The sequence below is a fragment of the Halyomorpha halys genome, unplaced genomic scaffold (assembly GCF_000696795.3).
Source record: "Halyomorpha halys isolate HHAL.00 unplaced genomic scaffold, Hhal_1.1 Scaffold801.1, whole genome shotgun sequence".
In the NCBI taxonomy this organism is placed as follows: Eukaryota; Metazoa; Arthropoda; class Insecta; order Hemiptera; family Pentatomidae; genus Halyomorpha; species Halyomorpha halys.
The window spans coordinates 340961-362630 of record NW_027107017.1 but is presented as its reverse complement, the minus strand read 5'-3'; the positions used below and the strand labels follow the sequence as shown (position 1 = coordinate 362630).

At 33.7% G+C, this 21670-nt stretch overlaps 3 protein-coding genes across 6 annotated transcripts in view; 2 read left to right on the top strand and 1 right to left on the bottom strand.

The window, feature by feature from the left end:
* The window catches only part of LOC106686259 (cytochrome P450 4C1), a 32420-nt gene extending 26105 nt beyond the window's left edge, over window positions 1-6315 (top strand). The window contains exons 11-13 of the mRNA XM_014429449.2: window positions 2969-3137; window positions 4552-4722; window positions 6074-6315. Of these exons, the coding sequence (XP_014284935.1) occupies window positions 2969-3137; window positions 4552-4722; window positions 6074-6225 (492 nt within the window). The 3' untranslated portion in view covers window positions 6226-6315. The remainder of the gene's footprint in view (window positions 1-2968; window positions 3138-4551; window positions 4723-6073) is intronic.
* On the bottom strand, window positions 5226-12830 carry LOC106686260 (ankyrin repeat domain-containing protein 54). 3 transcript variants are annotated; one of them, XM_014429451.3, is made up of 8 exons: window positions 12645-12825; window positions 12442-12520; window positions 12032-12133; window positions 11807-11957; window positions 10061-10176; window positions 9246-9367; window positions 8084-8245; window positions 5226-5255 (listed from the first exon to the last, which is right to left on the bottom strand). In XM_014429451.3, exons 1-8 carry the CDS (start codon window positions 12684-12686, stop codon window positions 5241-5243), a joined length of 789 nt encoding a protein of 262 aa, XP_014284937.1. In that variant the 5' UTR covers window positions 12687-12825; the 3' UTR covers window positions 5226-5240. The 3 variants fall into 3 exon arrangements, with proteins under 3 accessions (XP_014284937.1, XP_014284936.1, XP_014284938.1); XM_014429450.3 differs by lacking the exon at window positions 5226-5255 and adding an exon at window positions 6290-6440 and having other exon boundaries at window positions 12645-12830; XM_014429452.3 differs by lacking the exon at window positions 5226-5255 and adding an exon at window positions 6855-6875 and having other exon boundaries at window positions 12645-12824.
* A 4082-nt stretch (window positions 12831-16912) lies between these two features.
* LOC106686250 (U3 small nucleolar RNA-associated protein 6 homolog) overlaps window positions 16913-21670 on the top strand; it is a 26355-nt gene continuing 21597 nt past the window's right edge. Inside the window, exons 1-5 of one of the 2 annotated variants that reach the window (XM_014429438.3) lie at window positions 16913-17089; window positions 18984-19110; window positions 19196-19336; window positions 20990-21224; window positions 21342-21519. In XM_014429438.3, the coding sequence (XP_014284924.1) occupies window positions 16986-17089; window positions 18984-19110; window positions 19196-19336; window positions 20990-21224; window positions 21342-21519 (785 nt within the window). In that variant the 5' untranslated portion in view covers window positions 16913-16985. Of the gene's footprint in view, window positions 17090-17270; window positions 17290-18983; window positions 19111-19195; window positions 19337-20989; window positions 21225-21341; window positions 21520-21670 lie in introns of those variants that run through there. The other variant, XM_067045367.1, reaches the window with a different exon arrangement.

The window sequence follows — 21670 nt, the reverse complement described above, 5'->3', positions numbered from 1 at the left end:
GTTTTCTTTCTCTCTACCTTCTTTAAATGTTTATATTGTATTTAGTATGATTTTAATTTATTGCATAAATAAAAGACTATTTCATTTCATATTATCTGTTACCCGCTTCGAACACCTAAATAATCATCCAAGCAATTAAAAAAAAAAACATACATTTGTATGGAATGCAAACGTAAATAAGTGTCTTCATCAATGGTTACCCAAAGAGGGGCAGAGGGGGCAGCCTCAAATTAATTTTTATTTTTTCAAGAAAATAATTGTAATAGCTAATAAAGTACTACTATATTTATATATAATTTTGGGTGGCCCCTTTTTTCTGAAATATCAAAGAAAACATGAACGATGGACAAAATTTTATAGAAAATCGAATGAACAAGAGATATACTAATGTGCACGACTAAAATACATTTATAGTACTATACATTAATAAACATATGTATGTATATCGTGATGAATCATGAGTTGCCAATGACATTGGCTGAAACAATGACTAACTGGTCAATTAGTAATCGTTATTTATTCACAGTTTATTCTGATACCAGAACCATGAGAGTAGTCACGGATGAATATTTTGTGCTATACATTCGGCGAAGGTCATAAGGAATGAAAACGCTAAACGAGTGGTCATAGCTCATGAAAAGGCTAGGAATGCTATTCCTTAATACTATACTCAACGAGCACTAATTTCTGACATCCACCAAGAGAAGCCAGGACTAAGCGGCAATAGGCTCAGTTGTCGGTACATACTGAAAACCTGTGATTATTGGGTAACACGAAGATATGATGGGTATAGTGCAGGCAGAACGAGGACTGTCCAAAAAACTATTTCGTGAGGATGCGTCAGTACGATTGTTTTCTCACGTGGAATGGCATGGGCGCCTACGTTTAACCGGGCCGGATTTGTCTAGTTCTGGAAACGCCTTGCTCTGGTTCGGAACGGATGCATCATCCTGTTTGAGGAGTGAGATGCTGGTGAATGAATCATTACCGGAGCATGTACCAATAATGGCTTTACCTAGTACTGTTGGTAAAAGGTAAAGGTAGCCATCCCCGAAGGCCTTTGTGGGAGCACCAGTAATCAGGCGAGGGTATAGGTTAACGTCAATGGGACTGGAAAGACCGAAGGAAGGGTCACCCATCTCTGACTACCTTGGAACGAACCGAAGGCCTGGGCATGTCAGAGGTGATACGTTCAATCACGAGAGCCCGGACTGTGAACTTCGTGATATCGTCGATAGTGGACTGAAGCCTACATGTCATGCAGCCATGTAAATTATTAACAGGAACGCCTTCCAAACCAGCGATCCCCTCGTCAAAGGGCTAGAATTGACCACCAATCCGCGCTGCGAGCTCTGCAGTAATAAACGTGTATTAGCTGCCGGAATCGAGTAATAGACATGCGGGCGCGAAACGCTTGGGCCCGTTTAATATGGTGCATGCCGTGCCCGTTAGTGCCTCCGAACGAGGGCTGGTAGTTCACCGCGTGTGCCCCACGAAATCGCCTGACTTCAAGGAATTTCCGTTAGAAGGAGAACCCAATCGGTTTTCAACATGCAGCAAGCTGTGGTGTTTAGAGCTGCAAAACGAGATCCATACGGGCACTTTGAAACGTGATAACCCGACCTCAGGCAGTTCAGACACATACCTGATGACTTTATAAAGTCGTTTGATCCTGAGGGGTCAAGGCCAAGAATTTGTAGCACCGCTCCAAGAGGTGCCGCTCTAGGCTCCTTGTTGGGAGAAGTAGACATGGCGCGCGGGAAAGTGTCGGACAATTGACGGCGCCCTGATCTGCCCGATTTCCTAGGAGACACTCGCCTAGGTGGCGACCCGGCTTGATTCGTACAAACGCTGGCCTGGTGCTCGGAACGCCTTTGCTGGTAAGCAAGGAAAAGCCGGAGTTTTTCCTATCAACAGGCCTATCGCTCGGAGCGTCGGAACGAGGCTGCATATTAAGTTCGTGAGACAGCTTGCCTGCCATTAATCTCTGTCTCACGACGCTATCAGTTCATCGACGGTGGGGAACTCGCTGCTGGCATGGGCTAGCTCGAAGTGCTGTCTGGATCCAAAGCTCGGAGAGCCAATGTGAACAGGATGACATCCGATTCGTCCTCCAGAGCCAAAGCCTGAAATGATTGGACCCCCTCACATACCTGCCAAGTATGATGCGTATTTCACGCGTTCTCTGCTAGATGTAGGGTATTTGTGATTCAAGATCCTTTGTAGGCTTCTTGATGCGAGAACACGCGGGTTATCATACTCGTGTACCAGCGAGTCTCAGGCCATCTGGTATGAGCTCGAATCGAAATCCCGCCAACAGCGACGCAGGTTCACCTGATAGGGCATTTTTTAAATAATCCAGTTTGTTTACGGGAGCAAAATGCATGAATAACATAAAATATGAAATTCTTGAATAACGTTGCTTCTCCCTCAGAAGCTGGCCGGCATATCATCGGCCCTGGCGTTGTGGTAGGGCCAAGCCAGTTCCTAGCTTGCATATAGATAGTTTGAGGCGGCATTGCAGTCGGGACGTCTTCGGACTCTTCTGGTACGCCCTGTTACGAGGGGTATCAAAAAATGAGACCCCTGACCCCGATTTTAAACAAAAAAAAAAAAAAAAAAAGATGCCGAAAATATCGGATTATGTAAATCCGACAAATATTAAAATCCATCCCAAGTCAGAAAGAAAGATATTTTACATTTAGTTGGAGATCTTAAAAAGTACAAATACAAATTGTGTGATATAGCCAGTTAAATCCTGTGAAATTAATTACTACATCAGTAAAAATCAATCGTGTAAAACCTATTTTTACTAGATTATCCATAAAATTTGGTAGTTTTTATGTTCAGATACAGAAATGCGAAACCTTTCACTTAGCACCCTAATACAACAGAATTTAAGTTGTTACTCAGAAAGATAAGTATAGCAATCTATCTTGTTGTTATTTTATTTTATACTTTTTTACAGGAAGAACTATATCATGAGGTGTCAGGCATTTTGGTCGGACAGGAGCCTACAATAGAAGACTATCAGAAAATGACATACTTGGAGCGAGTTCTAAAAGAAACAATAAGGCTTTATCCATCAGTACCATTAATAGGAAGGATGGCCATGCACGATGTTGTCCTTCCTACCAGTAAGCTACTTTGATATAATTTCATAAGCATATAATTATATGTGATTGTGTGTGTGCCTTCATGTTACCAAAAACCATCTACTTCAATTAATTATCGTTTATTTATAATTTACATTTATTTCATTAATAATTTAAAAAATTACCTTAATTTGTTTGCTTGTCTAGTAGTGTTGGTCCCAGAAGGGGAGAGTTAAATTCTGAGTTGTTTTCTTTAAGACATATAAAAATGATAGCCAATTTACCTGATGGATATATTACTCCTTCGAACAGAGAACTAGTATCTATTTTTTTTTTTAGTATAAAGTAAGTCATTTTTCATGCAAAGAGTTTTGTTTTCACCCGGCCCTCAATTTTTATTCCAGCAGTTCTAATATAGCAGTGTTACACTTTTCAAATCAAGTTAGGACATTTTATATGCCCAAATTTGTTTATGAAATAGGTCCCCTATTTCATCATGGGCTAATGGACTATCAATATAAATTGCTGCTTTGCTTGAACAGGCACATCTGACAAAAAAATGTTTTGAGTTTATATGAAATGGATGTCTCTAAAGATATTACCTTAGACAGAGGTTTATTTCTCTGCTGTGGTCCCTCAATAGACTACCCCAAAGCTAATAAGGTTGTCAAAAAGTAACAGCAGTTTACTGTACAATCTATAGAATACATCCTATACATAATAAAATAATGGGTTTTTTTTCCCAGATGTATCACTATTGAAGCAAAGCAGTGATATAATCCAATGATAGATACAGCCATGAAATGCCTAAACAACTGTATATCTATTACTGATGGCATTGCATAATAGAACTCAGTCATTAACTCATGATTTGTACTTCTTGATCTGCTGCTACTTTGCAGCAGGATTTTATGTAATTGAAACTGAAGGTGATAGTCCAGATATTGTATGTTGTATATATCTGAGTCCTACTGCTCCTGGTCTCAAGAATTGAAACTTATTCAAGATTATCAGTGGTGGAAACAAGTTCCTAAGTAAATAAGAGAACAGGAATGGTACAGTCTTTACCACCCAGAATGACATTGTAGGAAATAACATAGATTAAAGCAATTGTGCGTCTGATTTTAGACATTTACAGTTCAGAGTCCTATACTGCCTAACTATGGTGGGGGGTCAAGTTTTCCATTTTCTGGGAGTTTGTCATGAAAAAAGTCAATGCCCCAGGCCGGGCACCACCAGCAGATCTTAGTTTGGTAAGACTGCACCCAACCACCTGAGCTATGGACGCCCCTGTATTTCGTTCTTTTTTGTCATGTAAATATTTTGAATAACACAATATGACACTTTTTAAAATATTACAAGAAACATGACCCTTTAATTCCACTTATCTTAACATTACTGTCCTCTTTAATTCTATTTCTAAAAATAGTTCTCATTCAAAAAATTTCTCTTAAAGGTGGATATATAATACCAAAAGGAGCATATATTGATATTAACATTTATGCAACACACAGAAGGGAAGATCTTTTTACAGAACCAGATATGTTCAACCCTGACAGGTATTTCGAACCACAGAAGCATCCTTATGCATACATACCATTCTCAGCTGGGATCAGAAACTGCATAGGTGAGCCTTTTTAGTAGCATTAATTTACTTAATGTGGTTCTACAACTCTTGCAGAGTCAGGGCCTTCTAAAATTTGATCCACCAGTTCAGATCAGTTCTCATAAATGTTTAGCTTCAGTTAGTGTTTATTCTACTTTTTAAATGCTTGTAAAGGCCGGAATAGCATGTTTTGGAAGCTAGGAGTCTTCTCTGAATCTTTGTATTTATATCATTGTCATAGTCCACTTGGGAGTCTCGATACCCAAACTCTTTAACCTTCCCAAATATATTATTCCTAATCTATCTGGAGGGGATCATGTACATCTCCAAGAGGTCCTCCAAGAATGTTTTTTTCTCCGAAAGTTTAAATTCAGCTGTAGTTCTTTAAAGCCCTCTTGTATACATACAACATTCAAGTGTAGTCTTTAACTTGAATGTTGCACTGTAGTTTTTCATGGTAACCTTCAACTGTATGAGTATGGGTGGAATATCTATTTGAAGCAAATTCTGTTATAGTTCATTTTTGATGATACTGCCATCTACCTTCTGGAAACCTAAAAATTAATGGTAGGTAATTTATATTGTGCTTCCTGGCTTTTCCAAAATATTCTGTACTCAGAATATTTAGTCTACTGTATTTTCCTCTAATGAAGTATTTGATAATAATCACCATTATCATAATCTACTTGATATAACCTAATTTCACATTTAGCAAAGAAATGGAACTTTCGGAACAGAATCATTGAAAACATCTTATATGCACAGCATAATAGGGAGATGCCATGATAATTATGGAGATCAACCACAATCTTAAGGTTCGGGCGGTTCAAACTCAGTGACTAGTATTTCTATTTCTACCTCCTTAGTTGTTCCATTGAATAAATCAATAGGATAAATTTGCTATTAAATTGATTTTGAAATACAGCCAAAAATATTTTAAAGAAAAAATAAATTTTATTTCTAGACTAAATAGTAACCAGTTATTTCAATTATAATTGAATTATATGAATTATAATTGAAATCAAACCACTTATGTTCTTCAAATTAAAAAGGTGATGAACATTTAATAAATTACAATTTTTCCCAATCAAATGAAATACTCAAAATCCCTGACCAGTTTACGCCATGTGCCTGGATGTTCATACAGTATAAACTATAGTTTAAAGAAAAATAACAATTTTATAAACCAATTCAACTTGAAATTGCTATTGATTCAATCGAGATAAATTTCGGTTTTATAGCAGAGCTTTCAGGTATTAAAATAAAACATATTTGTTTAATTACTCAAAATAACTAGTCAGTAATTTCCATATTACTCAGATTAATAATGTGTGATATACAAAGCAATTTTATAATTTTTATTTGTTTTCAGGACAGAAATTTGCCATGCTGGAAATGAAGGTTATTGCATCAAATTTGGTACTAAATTATAAGATAGAATCTGATGAAGTTTTGATAATGAGCCCAGAAATGCTCTTTCGTACAAAGAAGGGACCAAATGTCCGCTTAACATCACGAAATTGATAGTTTAATATTTTTTTGTCTTAATAATACCTTCTATATTAATAATAATTGTTAAAGAATCTAATTAACACTGTTAAATATACAATTTAATAAAATCTTTGTTCTATATTAATACTAAACTAATTTTTGGTATTCTTAAAAATCTTTGAAGCTTTTCCAAGATTAATCATAAGTCCGACAGAATATGGGCCACAGAACAGCTTTAGACTTTTAGACTATAAAAGAAAAAACAAATCAATTAATTATTTCATCAATAATCCAAAAGAAAATTAAGGTCAACTAAAAGTTAGTCCTTAATTTTTCTATGGAAAAAACAGACTGAAATTAAGTGAAAATCAATTAATTCTTTCAATCTAAAAGAAGACTTAGGACTACTTAAAGTATTGGACAAAGAGGTCAATGCTCCAAATTTCATATATAAGGTTTGATATGGTTTGTGGAAATTGCATAACTAAGCCCCTATGTAGAGAAAGCATGGAAAAAATTAAAAATTTAATCTAAAACAAATATATTTTTCCTTAATGAGGTGAAGATAATTCACCGTAGATAAATAAGAGGAGATGGTCGGGGTCAGCAGAAAAAACACAAATAAACAAAAGATTATTTATTTGTGCCAATGTTTCAATTTGATTTTCAGGTCTTCATCAGGGCTATAAAAACAAAAAGAGCTAACCATCAATTCAGAGAAACATAAAAATAAAATAAATAATAAACTAACAAAGTTGGAAATACTCATAACAATGTATTTATATTTTTAGTTCATTGTTATGTATATTTCCAACTTTGTTAGTCCATTATTTATTTTATTTTTATGTTTCTTTATTTTTATGTTTGTTTTTGATATGAAAATATGAGGAGAATATTTTTCCTTAACATTCAAAGTATTTTTCTATTTAATTTTTTCTCTAAAACTAAAAAGAATAAATAAGATAATTATAAAATAATAGGTAAAAAATATATGAACATATAAATCAATAAGCTAATAAATTTGTGTTCTCCTAATAAAGTCTTTATTTCAATTAAAATTAAAATAGACAGAAATATGAACTAAACATAATTTTTCAAACAAGTTATGAATGCAACACAAAAATAAAAATAGTTCCATTAACAAATATCTTTAAAAACACTTATTCAACAAATATGGAATAAGTGTAATAAATATTTATTTACAAAGCATTACAAACTTAAAACCTTTTGCAGTAGGAAGCCTAGTATCATGCACTTACAAATTTTTTAAGTTAAGTCTTGTAAGAAACAAAAAGAAATGCCAATTATACCATCATATTTCGATACAAAAATTTTTCTCTTCAAGTGTTACTTAAGTTTCAAACTAGTCAAAGTAGTTTTTTTTAGTTTAACAATGCATCAGGAAAATTTGAAACAATTTTACCATCAAACCAAGCAAATAAAGAAGCAGGAGTAATAAAAAAAATATTTATTTTTTCACATATTTCATATTTCACATCATACGCATGCTTACACTTACAAATACTAACATCATAAAAATCTTTTAAATATAATCCACCAATAAAAAAGAATGATAGACCAATAAATGAGCAGTGAAGTTGCTTTGATCAACAAATAATGCAAATATATATAGTCAGAACCTAAATAAATGTTGCACTTGATCTAGTTTCTTCTCTTCCTAGCTTAAATATTATTTATAGCTTTTATGGTAATTGTTGAATTTCTTTTAACTCTCATGACTTATATATATAAAAGTGAACCATATAATACTCTTCCAACAGTTCTTCCTATAGATAAAATAGATTATAAAAATATATCCTGATAACAGGACAATACATTCTTAACATCTATCAAACAAAAGAATGAGAAGGAATTTTACAATGTATCATACGTTTGGCTTAGATATACTCAATGATTCAAGATTATCAAGAAGGCTGCGAAGCTCCATGTCGACTTGTTCACGTGATCCAGCAATCTTTACTCTATCTCTGGCTTCACTAAGTTTTTCCGTGTCAGGTCCATCATGAGCAAACATCAAGAGCAATTCGATAACCTTGAAAAACATTTAATCTTATTAATTATTAATCATTATTGGAATAATAAATATTTAGTGATAACTGCTAAAAAAAATAGTAATTAAGAGATTGAATAGTGATTGATTGTGAAGTAAAATAATGTTTTTTTAAAATTATAAATTATAAGAAAAAAAGATAAGGAAGAATAAGTGACATTGATTAATAAAGTTATTTCTATTAAACTGTATATGGAGTAGGAAAAAAAACTTGTAATACTATACCCATAGTTTTGAGTTTAGTACATGCTAAGTAAATACTGTTTCTTGAACAATGGTTACAAAAGGTTGTCATGTGGTCAACATTCACGCTCAAATACCAGGATTATTCCCACCCAAATTAAAAGTGACCATTTTATAGAGATTTAATACAGCCCAGGAGGGGTCTCCCAATCTCACAGTTGATTCACAGCTGATATAACCTAATAAATAAATTATTTGCCACATGTGGATTGAAACCTGGGATGAAAGAAGTGAAACATGGATATATATTTTTAAAATATTAGTATTAATTTGTCATTTATGTACTATTGTAATGTAATGATTCATCACATTTTCCATTCAAGTTTATTCCTTCTGCAAACTATCTTCCTGAGCAACTCATTACATGGATAATTTCAATATTACAAAATGAAGTGTGTATTTGGCTTCAATCAAATCATATACTGTTCACATAATTTAATTACAACTAAACTAATAATAATTATTTATAAAAAGACACTTAAAGAGTTTTTAATTAATTAGAAAACACAGCCAGTCATTATATCTAAATAATTCCATATATCTCAGGGAAAAATTTGTAATTAATAGACAATGGTTTTTTTTGAGGGATGGAATAACAAGCGATAATTTTCAGATCTATCTATTACTGTAAAATTACATAATGGTTAATAATACTTCAGTTAATTGTTTAACTGGAAGGCCATAACACAAATTATAATGAAGTGTCAATGTTACTGAAAATAATTTTTTATTCCCAAACCTGAGAAACTTGTTGTTTGACCTCTTCGTCCGTGACATTTGATTTTTGAAGAATCTTTAATTTTGACTGAGCCAACTGAAGTGGACTCCTTCCAAGCTTGTCTACACTCAACCCATCAGAACCTTTAAAATGCAGAAAAGTATGTTAGTAAATTTTTTTTTTTAAATAGCTTTCTGTTTAGGTATGATATAAATTGGTACAAAAATAAAATAAATATTGTTGGATGATTCAATGATTTTTGGATAGTTTATGTTTATTCAAAAATATATTTATTGGTATCATTTTGTTTTAACCAACTAAAAACATATTTTGGATAACTTATACCTAAAGGTGGCTACATGCTAAAACATGTTTGAACTACCTTTAGAGGAAATACCATGGAGGCTTCCAAGTAGTAGTGCTTTGCTAGTCTTCTCGAGAATAGTTTCTCACAATGCTGAAAAGCATTCTTAAGATACACTTTTACCGAAACTGGCCACTGTTGTGGCTGAAAATGACTGCAGGTAATTGTCTACTGTTATGAAAAATGAACATGCTAAATTTCCTTGGAAATGAGACCTATCCTGAATTGTTTAGCTTATTTTTTACAATTTGAAAGTAATAAAAGTGTAAAAAAAAAAGTATTAAAGGTAAGCCTGAGAAAAACAAAAATAAAATTAAAAGATAGTATAATACCTTGAACTAACTTTAAACAAATGAGAACGCAGCATTAAATTAAATCCATATAAATTAATTAATGAATCTTTTTCAATCAGAAAAGGTTTTAAAAATACATAACAAGAGAAAAAGAAATAAATTATAAATAAAAAATAAACCTGCTTGTAAAAGTAACATGATGATATCAATATGGTTCGTGCATGCTGCTAAATGAAGGGGAGTGTTTCCAATAGAATCACGTGCATTAGGATCAGCTCCATGATCTAATAAAATCCTTAAAAAAATATGAATAAAAATAAAAATTAATAAAATATTTACAATGAAACTGTACATGATTAATCTGTTTAAATTGAGGAGAATAGCAATAACAGAGTATATTCATACCATATTTACAGATAATATAAAAAATATTAAAATAGTAAAATACAAAAAACAGTAAAATTAAATTAAACTTAAAGTAAAATAAACATCTTAAAACACAGGCATACTTATAACCACTATTTACCATCAGCCTGAGAAAATATGAAGCAGGTTTTTTCTCTCCTCTTAAGAAACAAAAACTTGGATTGCAGGGCTTCTCTCTCAACTGTGAGAAAAATTCAAAAAATCTAACCTGTTACTTTATCGAATCAATTCATTGCTAAGTTAGAATTCCAGGGCCACCATAGATTCATTTCCTTAATAAGTTTAGTACAGAGAAATTTTTTAAACTATTAGCAGATGAACGTTTTATGCACTAGACTCTTGGACTATAATACGATGGTGCAGCTGTTGGTGGAGCTTCTTAGCTCCTAGTAAGTTATTTTACTGTTTGATGACATCCCTAGTGACAGGTGGCACAAGGGTTCCAATGTACAAAACAAGCTCTAGCAATGGGAACTTCAAAAATTTTAAGTTCATATACATACTATTAATTTTACTTCATTAATTATATCACAGCCATTGACTTCTGCTTTCTACACTCGCTGTTGATGGAATAAACAAACAGATCCTTTTCAGCAGAGGTCAGTTTTGAAGTTCCTGTCTTTGGAGCTAGTTTAGTACAAAACACCAGAAAGATAGAATTGTGAAAAGATTCATTTCATTTCATCAAAAACTCAACCACAGTTCATAATCTTCAAGGTAGCTTGGACACTCTACTTAAAAATCACTATTAAGAAACCAGCTACAGATTAAGAAAAGGATATAAGTATATATTTGACTCCTATCCTTAATTAAACTCCTTTGATTGACTTCCCACCTTAATTAAATTTTTGTTTCTATAAAACTACAATTATTCATTTTTTTCCAATATCTGAAAACTTAAGCCTTCTTGTACAAACTTAAAAATAACTTTCTGTGTAATTATCTATTGAAACCAATTGCTCTATATAATATAATCATTACTTAAGTATTTGAAATTAAAGTTGAAAAATGCTCTGAACTACAAAATAAAATATACAACTTCACATTTCATAAAACGATCAAAATCCATTAAAGACAATTTAACAAGAGAGGACAATACAATAATCCAATATTGAAAAACATATATAGTTCTTAAAGTGAACTGGCTAAATCATAAGAAGCTTATATCTAGTAGTATACAATCTCTTACGTACATTCTTAATGAACTGCAGAATTAATATGTTAAGGTTACAAGTCAAAATTTTAGAGAAATGCTTAATATCTTACAATCATCGTTAAAATGGCTGAAGTAAATCTATTACTAGACAAAACAAAACCTTTTTTCCTTACAGATTTGTACTCAATACAAGATCGGTTAATATAGCAGTTAGATTAATTTTTTTGTAAAAAAATTTATTGTGGGGAGTGCAGCCTTGAAACAAAACCTTGGACCATACATATGATATAGACATCTATAGTAAATAATTATAATACAACAACTAAAATTCAAATGTTGTTACCTAACAATCCTTGTATAACCCTTACAAGAAGCCAAGTGTAATGGAGATCTGCGAAGATCATCACAACAGTTAGCAGAAACTCCTTTACAGAGAAGATGAATTACCGAAGCAGTGTCATTCATTGAAACAGCCTGGCGGAGTCTTCTCTCATCTTTAATGAAAATTAGCCAATAATTAAAGTATTCCTAATCATAGTAATCAGTATAACATAATACAAGTAATTACCAAGAGGTTTTTTAAAGCCTAACCAATTTTCATATTCCCTCAAACGAAATTTAGTTGACTTTATTTTTTTTGTAATTTCGGAGCTGTCATATGGAGACTGGCCTAAAACAGACAAAAATTTGCCATTATGAAATAAGTAAAGATCAATGACAACAAATAGCAAGAAAGTAACAACTGAAATGTCTTGTTTTATCTTTGGCAGTAATTAACAGAACATCCTTCTCCATCTTTCATAGGCACAGCTTCTTCCCTGTTTGATATGGCCAGATATTCAAGAGCACTTTTCACAAAGAAGTATTGATAAGACAATATCATTCTTCAGTCAAGTTAAAAACAATGTAGAGAATTCATATATGATTACATTTAGTTTAGCATTGTATATGAGATAACAGTGTGATTAATCTACTTACAAATTTCATATCCTTGGCTGAGAGAAGGAGGTTGGACATGAAAGAATGAAGTGGGATTCTCTGGTTGAACTTCATCATCCTGAATTGGTAAAATCAACAAAGGAAACGTAAAAATGTTTTTAGAATAAAAAAAATTAACAGAAGCAATAAAGTAACAAGAATTATAGGATAAACGAATACAAGAGTAATATTATTAACAATACCTCCGGCAAGGAACAAGAAGATTCATCTTCTAACTTAGACATACAGCAGACAACATGTAAACATCACATTAAACACATCAACATGAAATTTAGATATCCAAAGAGATCGAGACCAGTAATAAAACATTGATCTCAAGTTAAGAACATTGTACTAAATACGTTGACATTTGTTATGTCATTAGCTAGCACCCCAAAATATACACTTTAGTTTCACTGCAGCCGGCGGTCAGATCTTGTAATCGAATTTTAAATCACTTCCGATTATCTGATCGACTGCTCACAATTTGGTACACATATAAAAAATCCTATGACAACACTATATTGTGTTGTTTTGACTTTGTCCGTTGAAAATTTCCTGATGTTAACAACAAGATATCCTTTCTGGGCCCTGTTTCATAATAAAGTACAAATTAATACTATTAATCTTGTAGTTTGTATTTGGTACAATTTCACTGACTTATACAATTCTGCCTGATAATTTTTTACTTTTAAACTCATATAATATCACTATTAGTCGTCCTTATCATGAAAAAAATGTATTAGTGTTTGTACTTTATAGTTTACGTACTTGTACTTGTGGACCATTACTATTGGCTTTCATTATGAAACACGCCCCTGGTGGACGTGGTCCTGTTATGCTTGGGCTCTTTAGATACGTCGCAATAGGAGTTTGGGCTTGTTTTATGATCCGATAGGCAGTAGGAGGGTTAATAGCACGATGATGACTAAATTGTTCTAGAGTGGATAAGTTAGTGTGCTTCGAGGGCTACACTCTCGGGATACAAGAATGAGATCATCAGATGATGAGATGCATCAACACTTTGTTGATAAATAGCCCTTTCTCACCCCTAAGTCTTTGAAGGGAATATTTAATCTCCTTTATCTGAAAACTGTTTAAGGATGCGAGAGGAATGTGCAGAGATTTTTTAAGTGAACCTTCTTCAGGTATGGTGGAGAAAATTGGCCAAAAACAATTTATCAAAGGATGACACTTTTATTTGTTCACCCATAAAACAACTTCGTTTACTTGGCATCATTAAAGTGAATTTTTCTCCATGGCGAGCAAAGGTTTTGGTTGTTAAAGCACGAAATCCGATGATGTAACAGCGAGCCAGCACGGCGAGCCAGCACGTAGTTCCGCGGAATCCCACTAGGGGGCCAGCACTACAAGCATCTAAGGAATTGTACAATTGTATATAAGTTATTATTATAAAAAATACGATCTCCTGTATAAAATGTATATATGTTTATATGTAATATGTGAAAATGTAATTATAAAATAAAAAGAGATCGAGCAATAAGATTCTACGGAACTATCTCAAGTAGAGCTAAAAGAAGGAACTCTCAGTGATAACCGATCACATGAGGCCTTTAATTGTCGAGCCTTCTCCGGCTCTAGCCAGATAGAGACAGATCACTCGATGCTTACACTCTACCTGAGATAGAGAGGTTTATTGGCGTTCCATTCTCTTAAGAATTGTTTTTTTTTGTTATGCTCATAGACTATGTCCTATCTCCTTTCCTTACTCCAGCAATCTTAGTCCGCCGGCTTCATCTCCGCAACTAAGATTGTAACCTATTTCCTATCAGTTTCACTGGCCCGCCGCTTCATCTCGGTAACCAGTAAGCTGGCTCCTATCATGACAGTTCTGGTCCGTCGGCTTCATCTCCGCAACTAGAACTGTTACTCTGCCTCATTTTCTCTCACCTAGACCTCCTCTACCTAGTCAGTGTCCAGGGCTCATCCCCTGACACGGCCTTCCTTTCTTAACCATAATTGAATACGTCTTGTCGTGGGCCTTCTGTTAAGAGACATCAGGCTGGAGAAATCGCCTCAGACCAGACAATCCCGACAGACTCCTCACAAGAACATAAGCAAATCCACTTTGTTGGGTCCCTATCCTTGGGGTTTTATTTTTCCATAAAACTTAGCATAGAAAATAATATTTACTTTATTTTTTTACTGCGTATCTCTATTTACTGTAATTGAGTTTGTGTAATTGAGATTACAATCAGTGAATGGACTACATACCCAGGCTCCACATTTCTTCACTTCACACGGACTATCTTTCTATTATAGTATTATAATAGATTATTATCTACTTCATACGGAAAACTAACTACCTTCTTTCAAATGTTGTTATCGTTTGATTTTATTAGAACAATTTTCCTTGTCTTTGTGTGAGCGTTTTGAAAGGATTTTTACGTTTCAATGTTAAACGTTAAACACTGAAATGGAAGGCCAGTCAACTGAATGAGTTTCTTGTTTATTTCTGTACAAGCCTTCTCCGCCTGCCGTCGAGCTGTCTCTGCATTCATTGAACTACTGTAGATAGCTATATCGTTGGCAAAAGCCGCTACGGTAGCCTTGTCATACTTGGCTCTAACAGTTTCAGAGAACCCCATAGGTGAGTAGGACATCTCCGGATACCATTCGCCGACTCGAACCCCTGCCACATGAGGTTCCTGATATGGGTGGTGAGTGTATTCAGGGCCTTCTTCTCATCTCTCAGGGGCTCCTTCTCTGGCATGATGGTATCTGTTCTTCTGCGTCCGCCTTTTGGATATGAGAGCCATGACGTGTGGTAGTAGTGTTCATAGATGGGGGGAGCGTGATAGGTGGCGATAGTCATTTCAGCTGCCAGCTGGTCTTGGCCCACATGTGTTAACGAGTTGCCGTAGTTCTCGCAAGGACCCGCGCGGACGCCGGTATATACCGCTGTTGTAGGTAGGCTGGATGATGTGCACCTGAACAGTGTCATGGCTCATTTTGGCGTCTCTGGTGTTCATAAGGGGCGGCATCTTTTTTCATGTTGTGCCGTACCTCATCGCTATGAATACACTTCCGTGGGGGTCATGGAGATCATCCGTGGCTACGGCATATCCTCGAAAGTGGGGTGGTTAATGCTGTATTCTTGTGTCTGTTAGGACGGCAACAGTCGGCCAAAGTCAGAGCCAGTAGCACTTCCAATTCCTCCATTTTCGTGGTCATGCCACAATAGTTGAAGTTTTGGAGATTGAAGGCATTAATTTTTAGAACCCTGTACCCTCAGTTTCGAGCCCAGCTCTGTCATCATGGAATTAAAGGTTTCTAGGAGAGAACTCATCTGCCCTACCAATGCTAACATGAGCTGCTATGGATTGCTTGGCTTCCCATAGATAGCGGCGGGTAGACCCGTAGGTGGTGGGTGCAGCCCGGTAGTTGGTGGGGGCAAGCGGGTAGGTGGGGGGGGATGTCCATCGGAAGGTAAGGGTATTGGGCGTCGCTAGTAGATGGTGGAGGCTGTGTCCTGATGCGACCAGGGTGTCCTGATCGCGGTTACATGTATCTTGCTCCCACCCCTACCTTATGCTCTAATTTAGCTGCAGCCACCGCCTTTTTCTTTTCTAATTCTCTTTCTAGGTTTGCCCTGTAAGCGCATCCCCTAAACGATGCAACATGATCACCGTTGCAGTTAGTGCATTTTGGTTAGCCTTCCCGGCATTTATTTCACTCTGACGGGACATTTATTTCACTCTGACTTCTCTGGATCTCTCTTCCTTCCTATACCTCCGTCCTTGTCAGGACCTACAACGAAAACCTGTAGGTCTGGAACACCCCTTCACGACCGTAAGCAAGTACCGCATGGAATGATTTTTCCATTCTGCAATGATTTACGGCGAGTATCCATAAAACTCATCCTCATCATTCATCTTCTAGCCAACTACCTAACCTATTACCATGCATTTTCAAGGTCTTCTGATATAAAGTAACCCCTATAATTGGTACCAGGACCTATTTTGTAGAGCCATCTCGACAGGTTATTGTTACTGCTGCTTTTAGTCGTCCAATATTTATCTAACTCTAATACTACTTGTTCCATTCTGTGATTTTATATGTTATTGTGAGCGGTATCACGAGCAGCCAGATGGTATGATCTAAAAATGAACGTTTTCTTGAAATCAGCTTTACAATAACCAGAAAAGCAGTTTGTCTTGAAATTCAAATTGTACGGTTCGGATAATTTATCATGAGCAACAGGCAAAATATGAAATATATAAAGACAGTAATAATAAACTTTGATAGTCTCACCACCCGATGAAAAAAGTCAAAGCCCCACAGGCTGGATTCGAACCGGCACCGCCAATAGACATCAATCAATTGTTAAGACTGTGTCTTAACCATTGAGCTACGGGCGGCCCACACTTATATTTTGAGTTATCATAAGAGAGGATGTTCATTTATTCTAGTGAAATCCAATAGATTCTCTTTGGATTTAGTTTTTAATTTTCCTTGCTCAAAGGTTATGAGTGAATGGATGTTGATTAAGTGGGGTTTGTTATTTGTTGCTGTTGTGACACATGGGTAATTCAACCATGGCTGGGCAAGTTGAATTACAATTGGGAGATATACCTGATGTGGAAATAATGAACAAATGTGGATTATTCACTTCAAGTGAAATAAGGTATTTGTGTTTGTTTTGTTTTTTAGGTTGGCCATAGATTTTATATTTCCACTATCTATAACACAGTGTAAATAGCTAACTGTCTGTATTGAAATAGTGGGCAGCACTTACGTTTTCCTAAAGTTACCGCTAGTTAGGCAATAATAATAACAACTTTAGTCATAATAAAGTAAAATAAGATGACATGCTAGTGAAGCTTTGTAGGTTGATCCATTTATAAAATTAATAAATTAGTACATGTCTGTAGTAGTGCTATACACTATCTTATAGACAAATGTGGCACTGATGATCTCAATGTTTTGTGCCACAAAAAAACAACCACAATATACTTCTGAAATAAAGTCATATTTAATTAAATTTTAAACTGGTAGGACTTTATATGTATACTGAATGCTTTATTGAAGAAAGTGGTCTGGTTGTCATTAATTTGTTGAAGTTTCTTGTTTAATTTGTAATGACAATATATAAATTATCTTATTTTAAACATAATTTTGCAAAATTATGAAATTTTACCAGCATGAATTTTGGCTGATTGACTATATTCTGAAATTCTACCATCCTTTTCTGTCTCTGTAGGTTCACATATCACATCTGCACTGCTTTTCCAGTGTTTGCTACTAATATGTCTCTCCTGGCTGTCCCCTCCCTTGGTGCCCCCAAGGGTTCTATTCCAGGCTCTGTTGAGTTACATTTCTGAGGGTATGCTCTTGCCATCTCCATTATTACCTTGTACATTGGTTCTTGCTTGGTGTCAAAGCTCAACCTTAGAAATAGTTTCTGTCCAATTAGATAATTGACATCAAAAATTGTAATAAAACATATAAATCTAGTAGATGGTAAATGGCAAAATAAGTTCATGTAGTGTTACTATCTCTCATTAGTACAGCTGTTCTATTCTGTGTTGTGATAAGAACCATTTTTCAGTACTTTATATCAGAGCTGCCAAACTATCTCCAGATCTGAGCTACATACAGTTGCTGAGATGATTTTGTTAAATGATCTGACTCCAATCCATAATGATAAGTACTCCTGACCAGAAGGCCTTAATAATGCATGCTCACTTAGGTAAGGTAGTTGATTGGGAGGTGAATAGATAGGATGAGACTTATGGGTACCTGCTGTAATTCTGTAAGGGTGGTAACTTTGTCCTGCAGGGTACTATTCCTGGAGGTACGAAGGAGAAATGCAAGCCTGGAGGGTAGCTAGCTGCCGGGTCCTGCGTTAAGGTAACTTCTTTCTACCAGGTACTATTCCTGTAGATACGAAGGGGTATGCAAGCCCGAAGGATAACTAGCCACCGGGTCCTATAAAAGGTTGAAAGGTAAAGGAAGGATGTCCCAATGTTGGGTTCTTGATTGAGGTCCAGTGAAGAGATTAATTGCAACTTACATTATCATCTCGGCTATTTTCATAGGGGATATTGTTTCTTTCTTAGAGGAGTCTTACTAGCATTTAGGTTGGCTTACTTATTGTTTAACAGATATTAATTCTAATTTGTATGTACTATGTTCCGTATCATCAACTATAGTTGAGTAGTTGTTAAGTAACCTTTATCTATTGCTAATATGTCTTGTTTAGTTGTGGGAGTTCCCTCATTTCCCTTTTGAACAGTATTCGGCATTCTGGAGTAACACTGAGAATCAATTTCAATTGGGACAGTATTCATAAGAAACTTGAATTAACTTAATAAGTAGGTTATTGATGGACATATTAAGAAATTATATTATTTAGTATGAATTTCCTTTTTCCTGTTTGTTTGTATTTTTGGTAGTATTTTATAAAAATATAGTTTCAATATTCTTTTTGTGTAATCAATAAAAATAATATATTTACATTAATATCTGATTTTTTTTTTTAATTTATATACTTGTACATTTCTGATTTTTAATTTCAGAGGGATAATGAGAAAGAGAAAATTATTTGAAAATAAGCTTCAGAAAGTTTCTAAAGCAAAGGAAGATACACTCAGATGTATCACATTTGAAATAGAACTGTTGATGAAAGTCAAGTTAAAAGCGAAAGTATAATTATTTGTAAACTTTCATTAATGATATTATTATTTCTTATTTTCTTGAGTATAAATAAATTTATGTTTTGTTTCAATAGGAAAAAGGATTACAGCAGAAGGCAATTAATTTAGAGTACAGTATGGCGAATCGCATTAGCAAGTTGTATTATTTTGCTTTGCGAAGATTTCCAAGTGATTGTAAGATATGGTTGTCATTTGTGAAGTTTTGTAAGCATATGGTTAGTAGTTTAGCATTTTATTTTATTATTTTTTAATTTTTAATAATTTATGCAATTATGTTATTTATCCTATCCTCTTCCTTAATCCTTTTAAAATAGGATTGATAAATAACATTTTAATTTTTTAATGTATTCATCTTTTCTATTTAATGGTTCATTTGATATTGAAAGAAAATAAGTGATAAACGATATTTGTCAAATAGAAACATTATTCATTTTTATATTATTAGTATAATTCATTCATTATTATTATAACAAATGAATTGAATGTGTTCACCTTATGTATATTATAGAAAGCTATTTTTTGTAATAGTTATTCCATACGTAGAGTATAGAAGATGATTTAAATAATTCTTTGTGAGAATGAATTTTATCTCAATGAAATTCTTTTTGAAGTGAAGCAAACTCAATAAAGTTCTCTATAGCTTCTTTTTCTTCATTAATTACTCATATTTTATTATTTCAGTGCTTGGAGATTGTATTTTTATCTGAAAATGAATTACATCACCTGATTTTCCTAGTCCAGGAGGGTATTACCCATCTTTACTGTAATCAGTGCTTAAAAAACATTCCCCACTGATGTATTTCTATTTACATTATTAGAAAAAGAGTTAGTAGAATTATAGTGGTTGTAGTAATAATCTTATTCTCTATTTTTCTTAATTTGTCATTTTCTCCTGGATTATCACGTTTCTGTTGCGCTTTTATATTTCAGACCATTTTATTACACTATGTTACAATATCAAAGATAAGGAAACAACCTGTTGAAGGATATAAAAAACAATATAGAATGAAGTTGTGTTTAAACTTCAACAATATTTAAGTATCAGCTGATATGAAACAAAAAATTATTGATATTTGCATTCTCTGAAAAATTAACTATATTATGAAATCCTTACTGACTTCAGAATGAATTTGTATATTTTGTATAGAATAACTGTGTTAATCTTTTTTTTAATTTCCTGACATAAAAGCATTGCTCCTGTTTCTTGTGATATACTTCACTGAAGCATATTTTATGATTTTCCATTTCATCTATCATTGATGAATGTGTAATTGTTAAAATTAAGATTACTCCTTACTTGCTTATTATTTCAATAAACATCATATTTGAATGGTTTACTTCAACGTTCTAAAGTTGGTGATTTGGTCTGTATTGAAGCTTTTGAAGCTGTCTCTAGCTAGGATTGTCCTTAAGAAATTGAGTGTGACCAAGTCACCATTTATAATTTGGTTAAGTTCCCCTCCATGAAACCCATAATTTAAAAAAAATTTGAAGATTCGTTAATACATCAAACTAAATTTTGTTTATTTTTCTTGAGTTGTTAGTTAATGCTGTGAAAATATTCCTAATGAATTAAACCATACACAATGGCCTGACTTTGGTCAGTGGTCTTCTTTCCTCCTTTTCTTTTTTCTCTCTCCAGTTTGCTTTTTCTATCCATCTTGAGAATTACAAGTTAGTTAAGTGAAGACCTCGCCTCATAGAATTTATCAAAATCCTAGCCGATTGTTAGATTTTGTTTATTTTTTAAATTGTCTCAACATATTTATTCATTGCCTATGATCATAAAGTTGATCAATGACAACTGGTTCCCCCTTTCTTTTTTTTTCTTTTTAATTTTTTTTTTTTTACTTACTTTTATGTTTTAGAAATTGTACACCTGTGTCAGTCGAATATTTGATCAAATGTTAGAATTGCATTGTGACAAACCTGTTCTTTTTAAAATGGCTGCCAATTGGGAATTTTATGAATGTCACTCTATAGAACGTGCTCGTAAGTTTATACTCAACGGTCTTCATACTCACAAAGACTGTAAATTGCTCTTTGCTGAAGCTTTTAGAATTGAGTTGTCATATACCAACCAGAAATTGGAACAAGCAAAAGGTTTTTTTTTTTATTTTATAAATTTTAATGTTATTTTGAAAAGTGGATAAATAAGTGTTTCAATTTATTGATTACTGAAGATGCCATTTTAACCAGTAGTTGTTTTATTGATTCTAGGTAATGAGGAAAGCGGGAAGAATAACTCTTTAGTTAATCCAGTTGCTGAAATGAATTTTGCAGAAGTTATTTATACTTCTGCAGTAAACCAAATAAATGATGTTTTCTTTCTTGTGGACCTGCTTAATATAGCTCAAGAATTCACTTTTACATCATCGCTAAAGGATGAGATTATAGAGTATGTTTATTAGCATAGTGAAAAATGTTATGAATTTATTGAGTTTGAATAGCAAATAGTTATCTTTTATCTGTAAATTACATGCTCATTAATTTTTCATTTTGTTGTGAGATATATAATAATTATATATACATATAATTATATATATAAT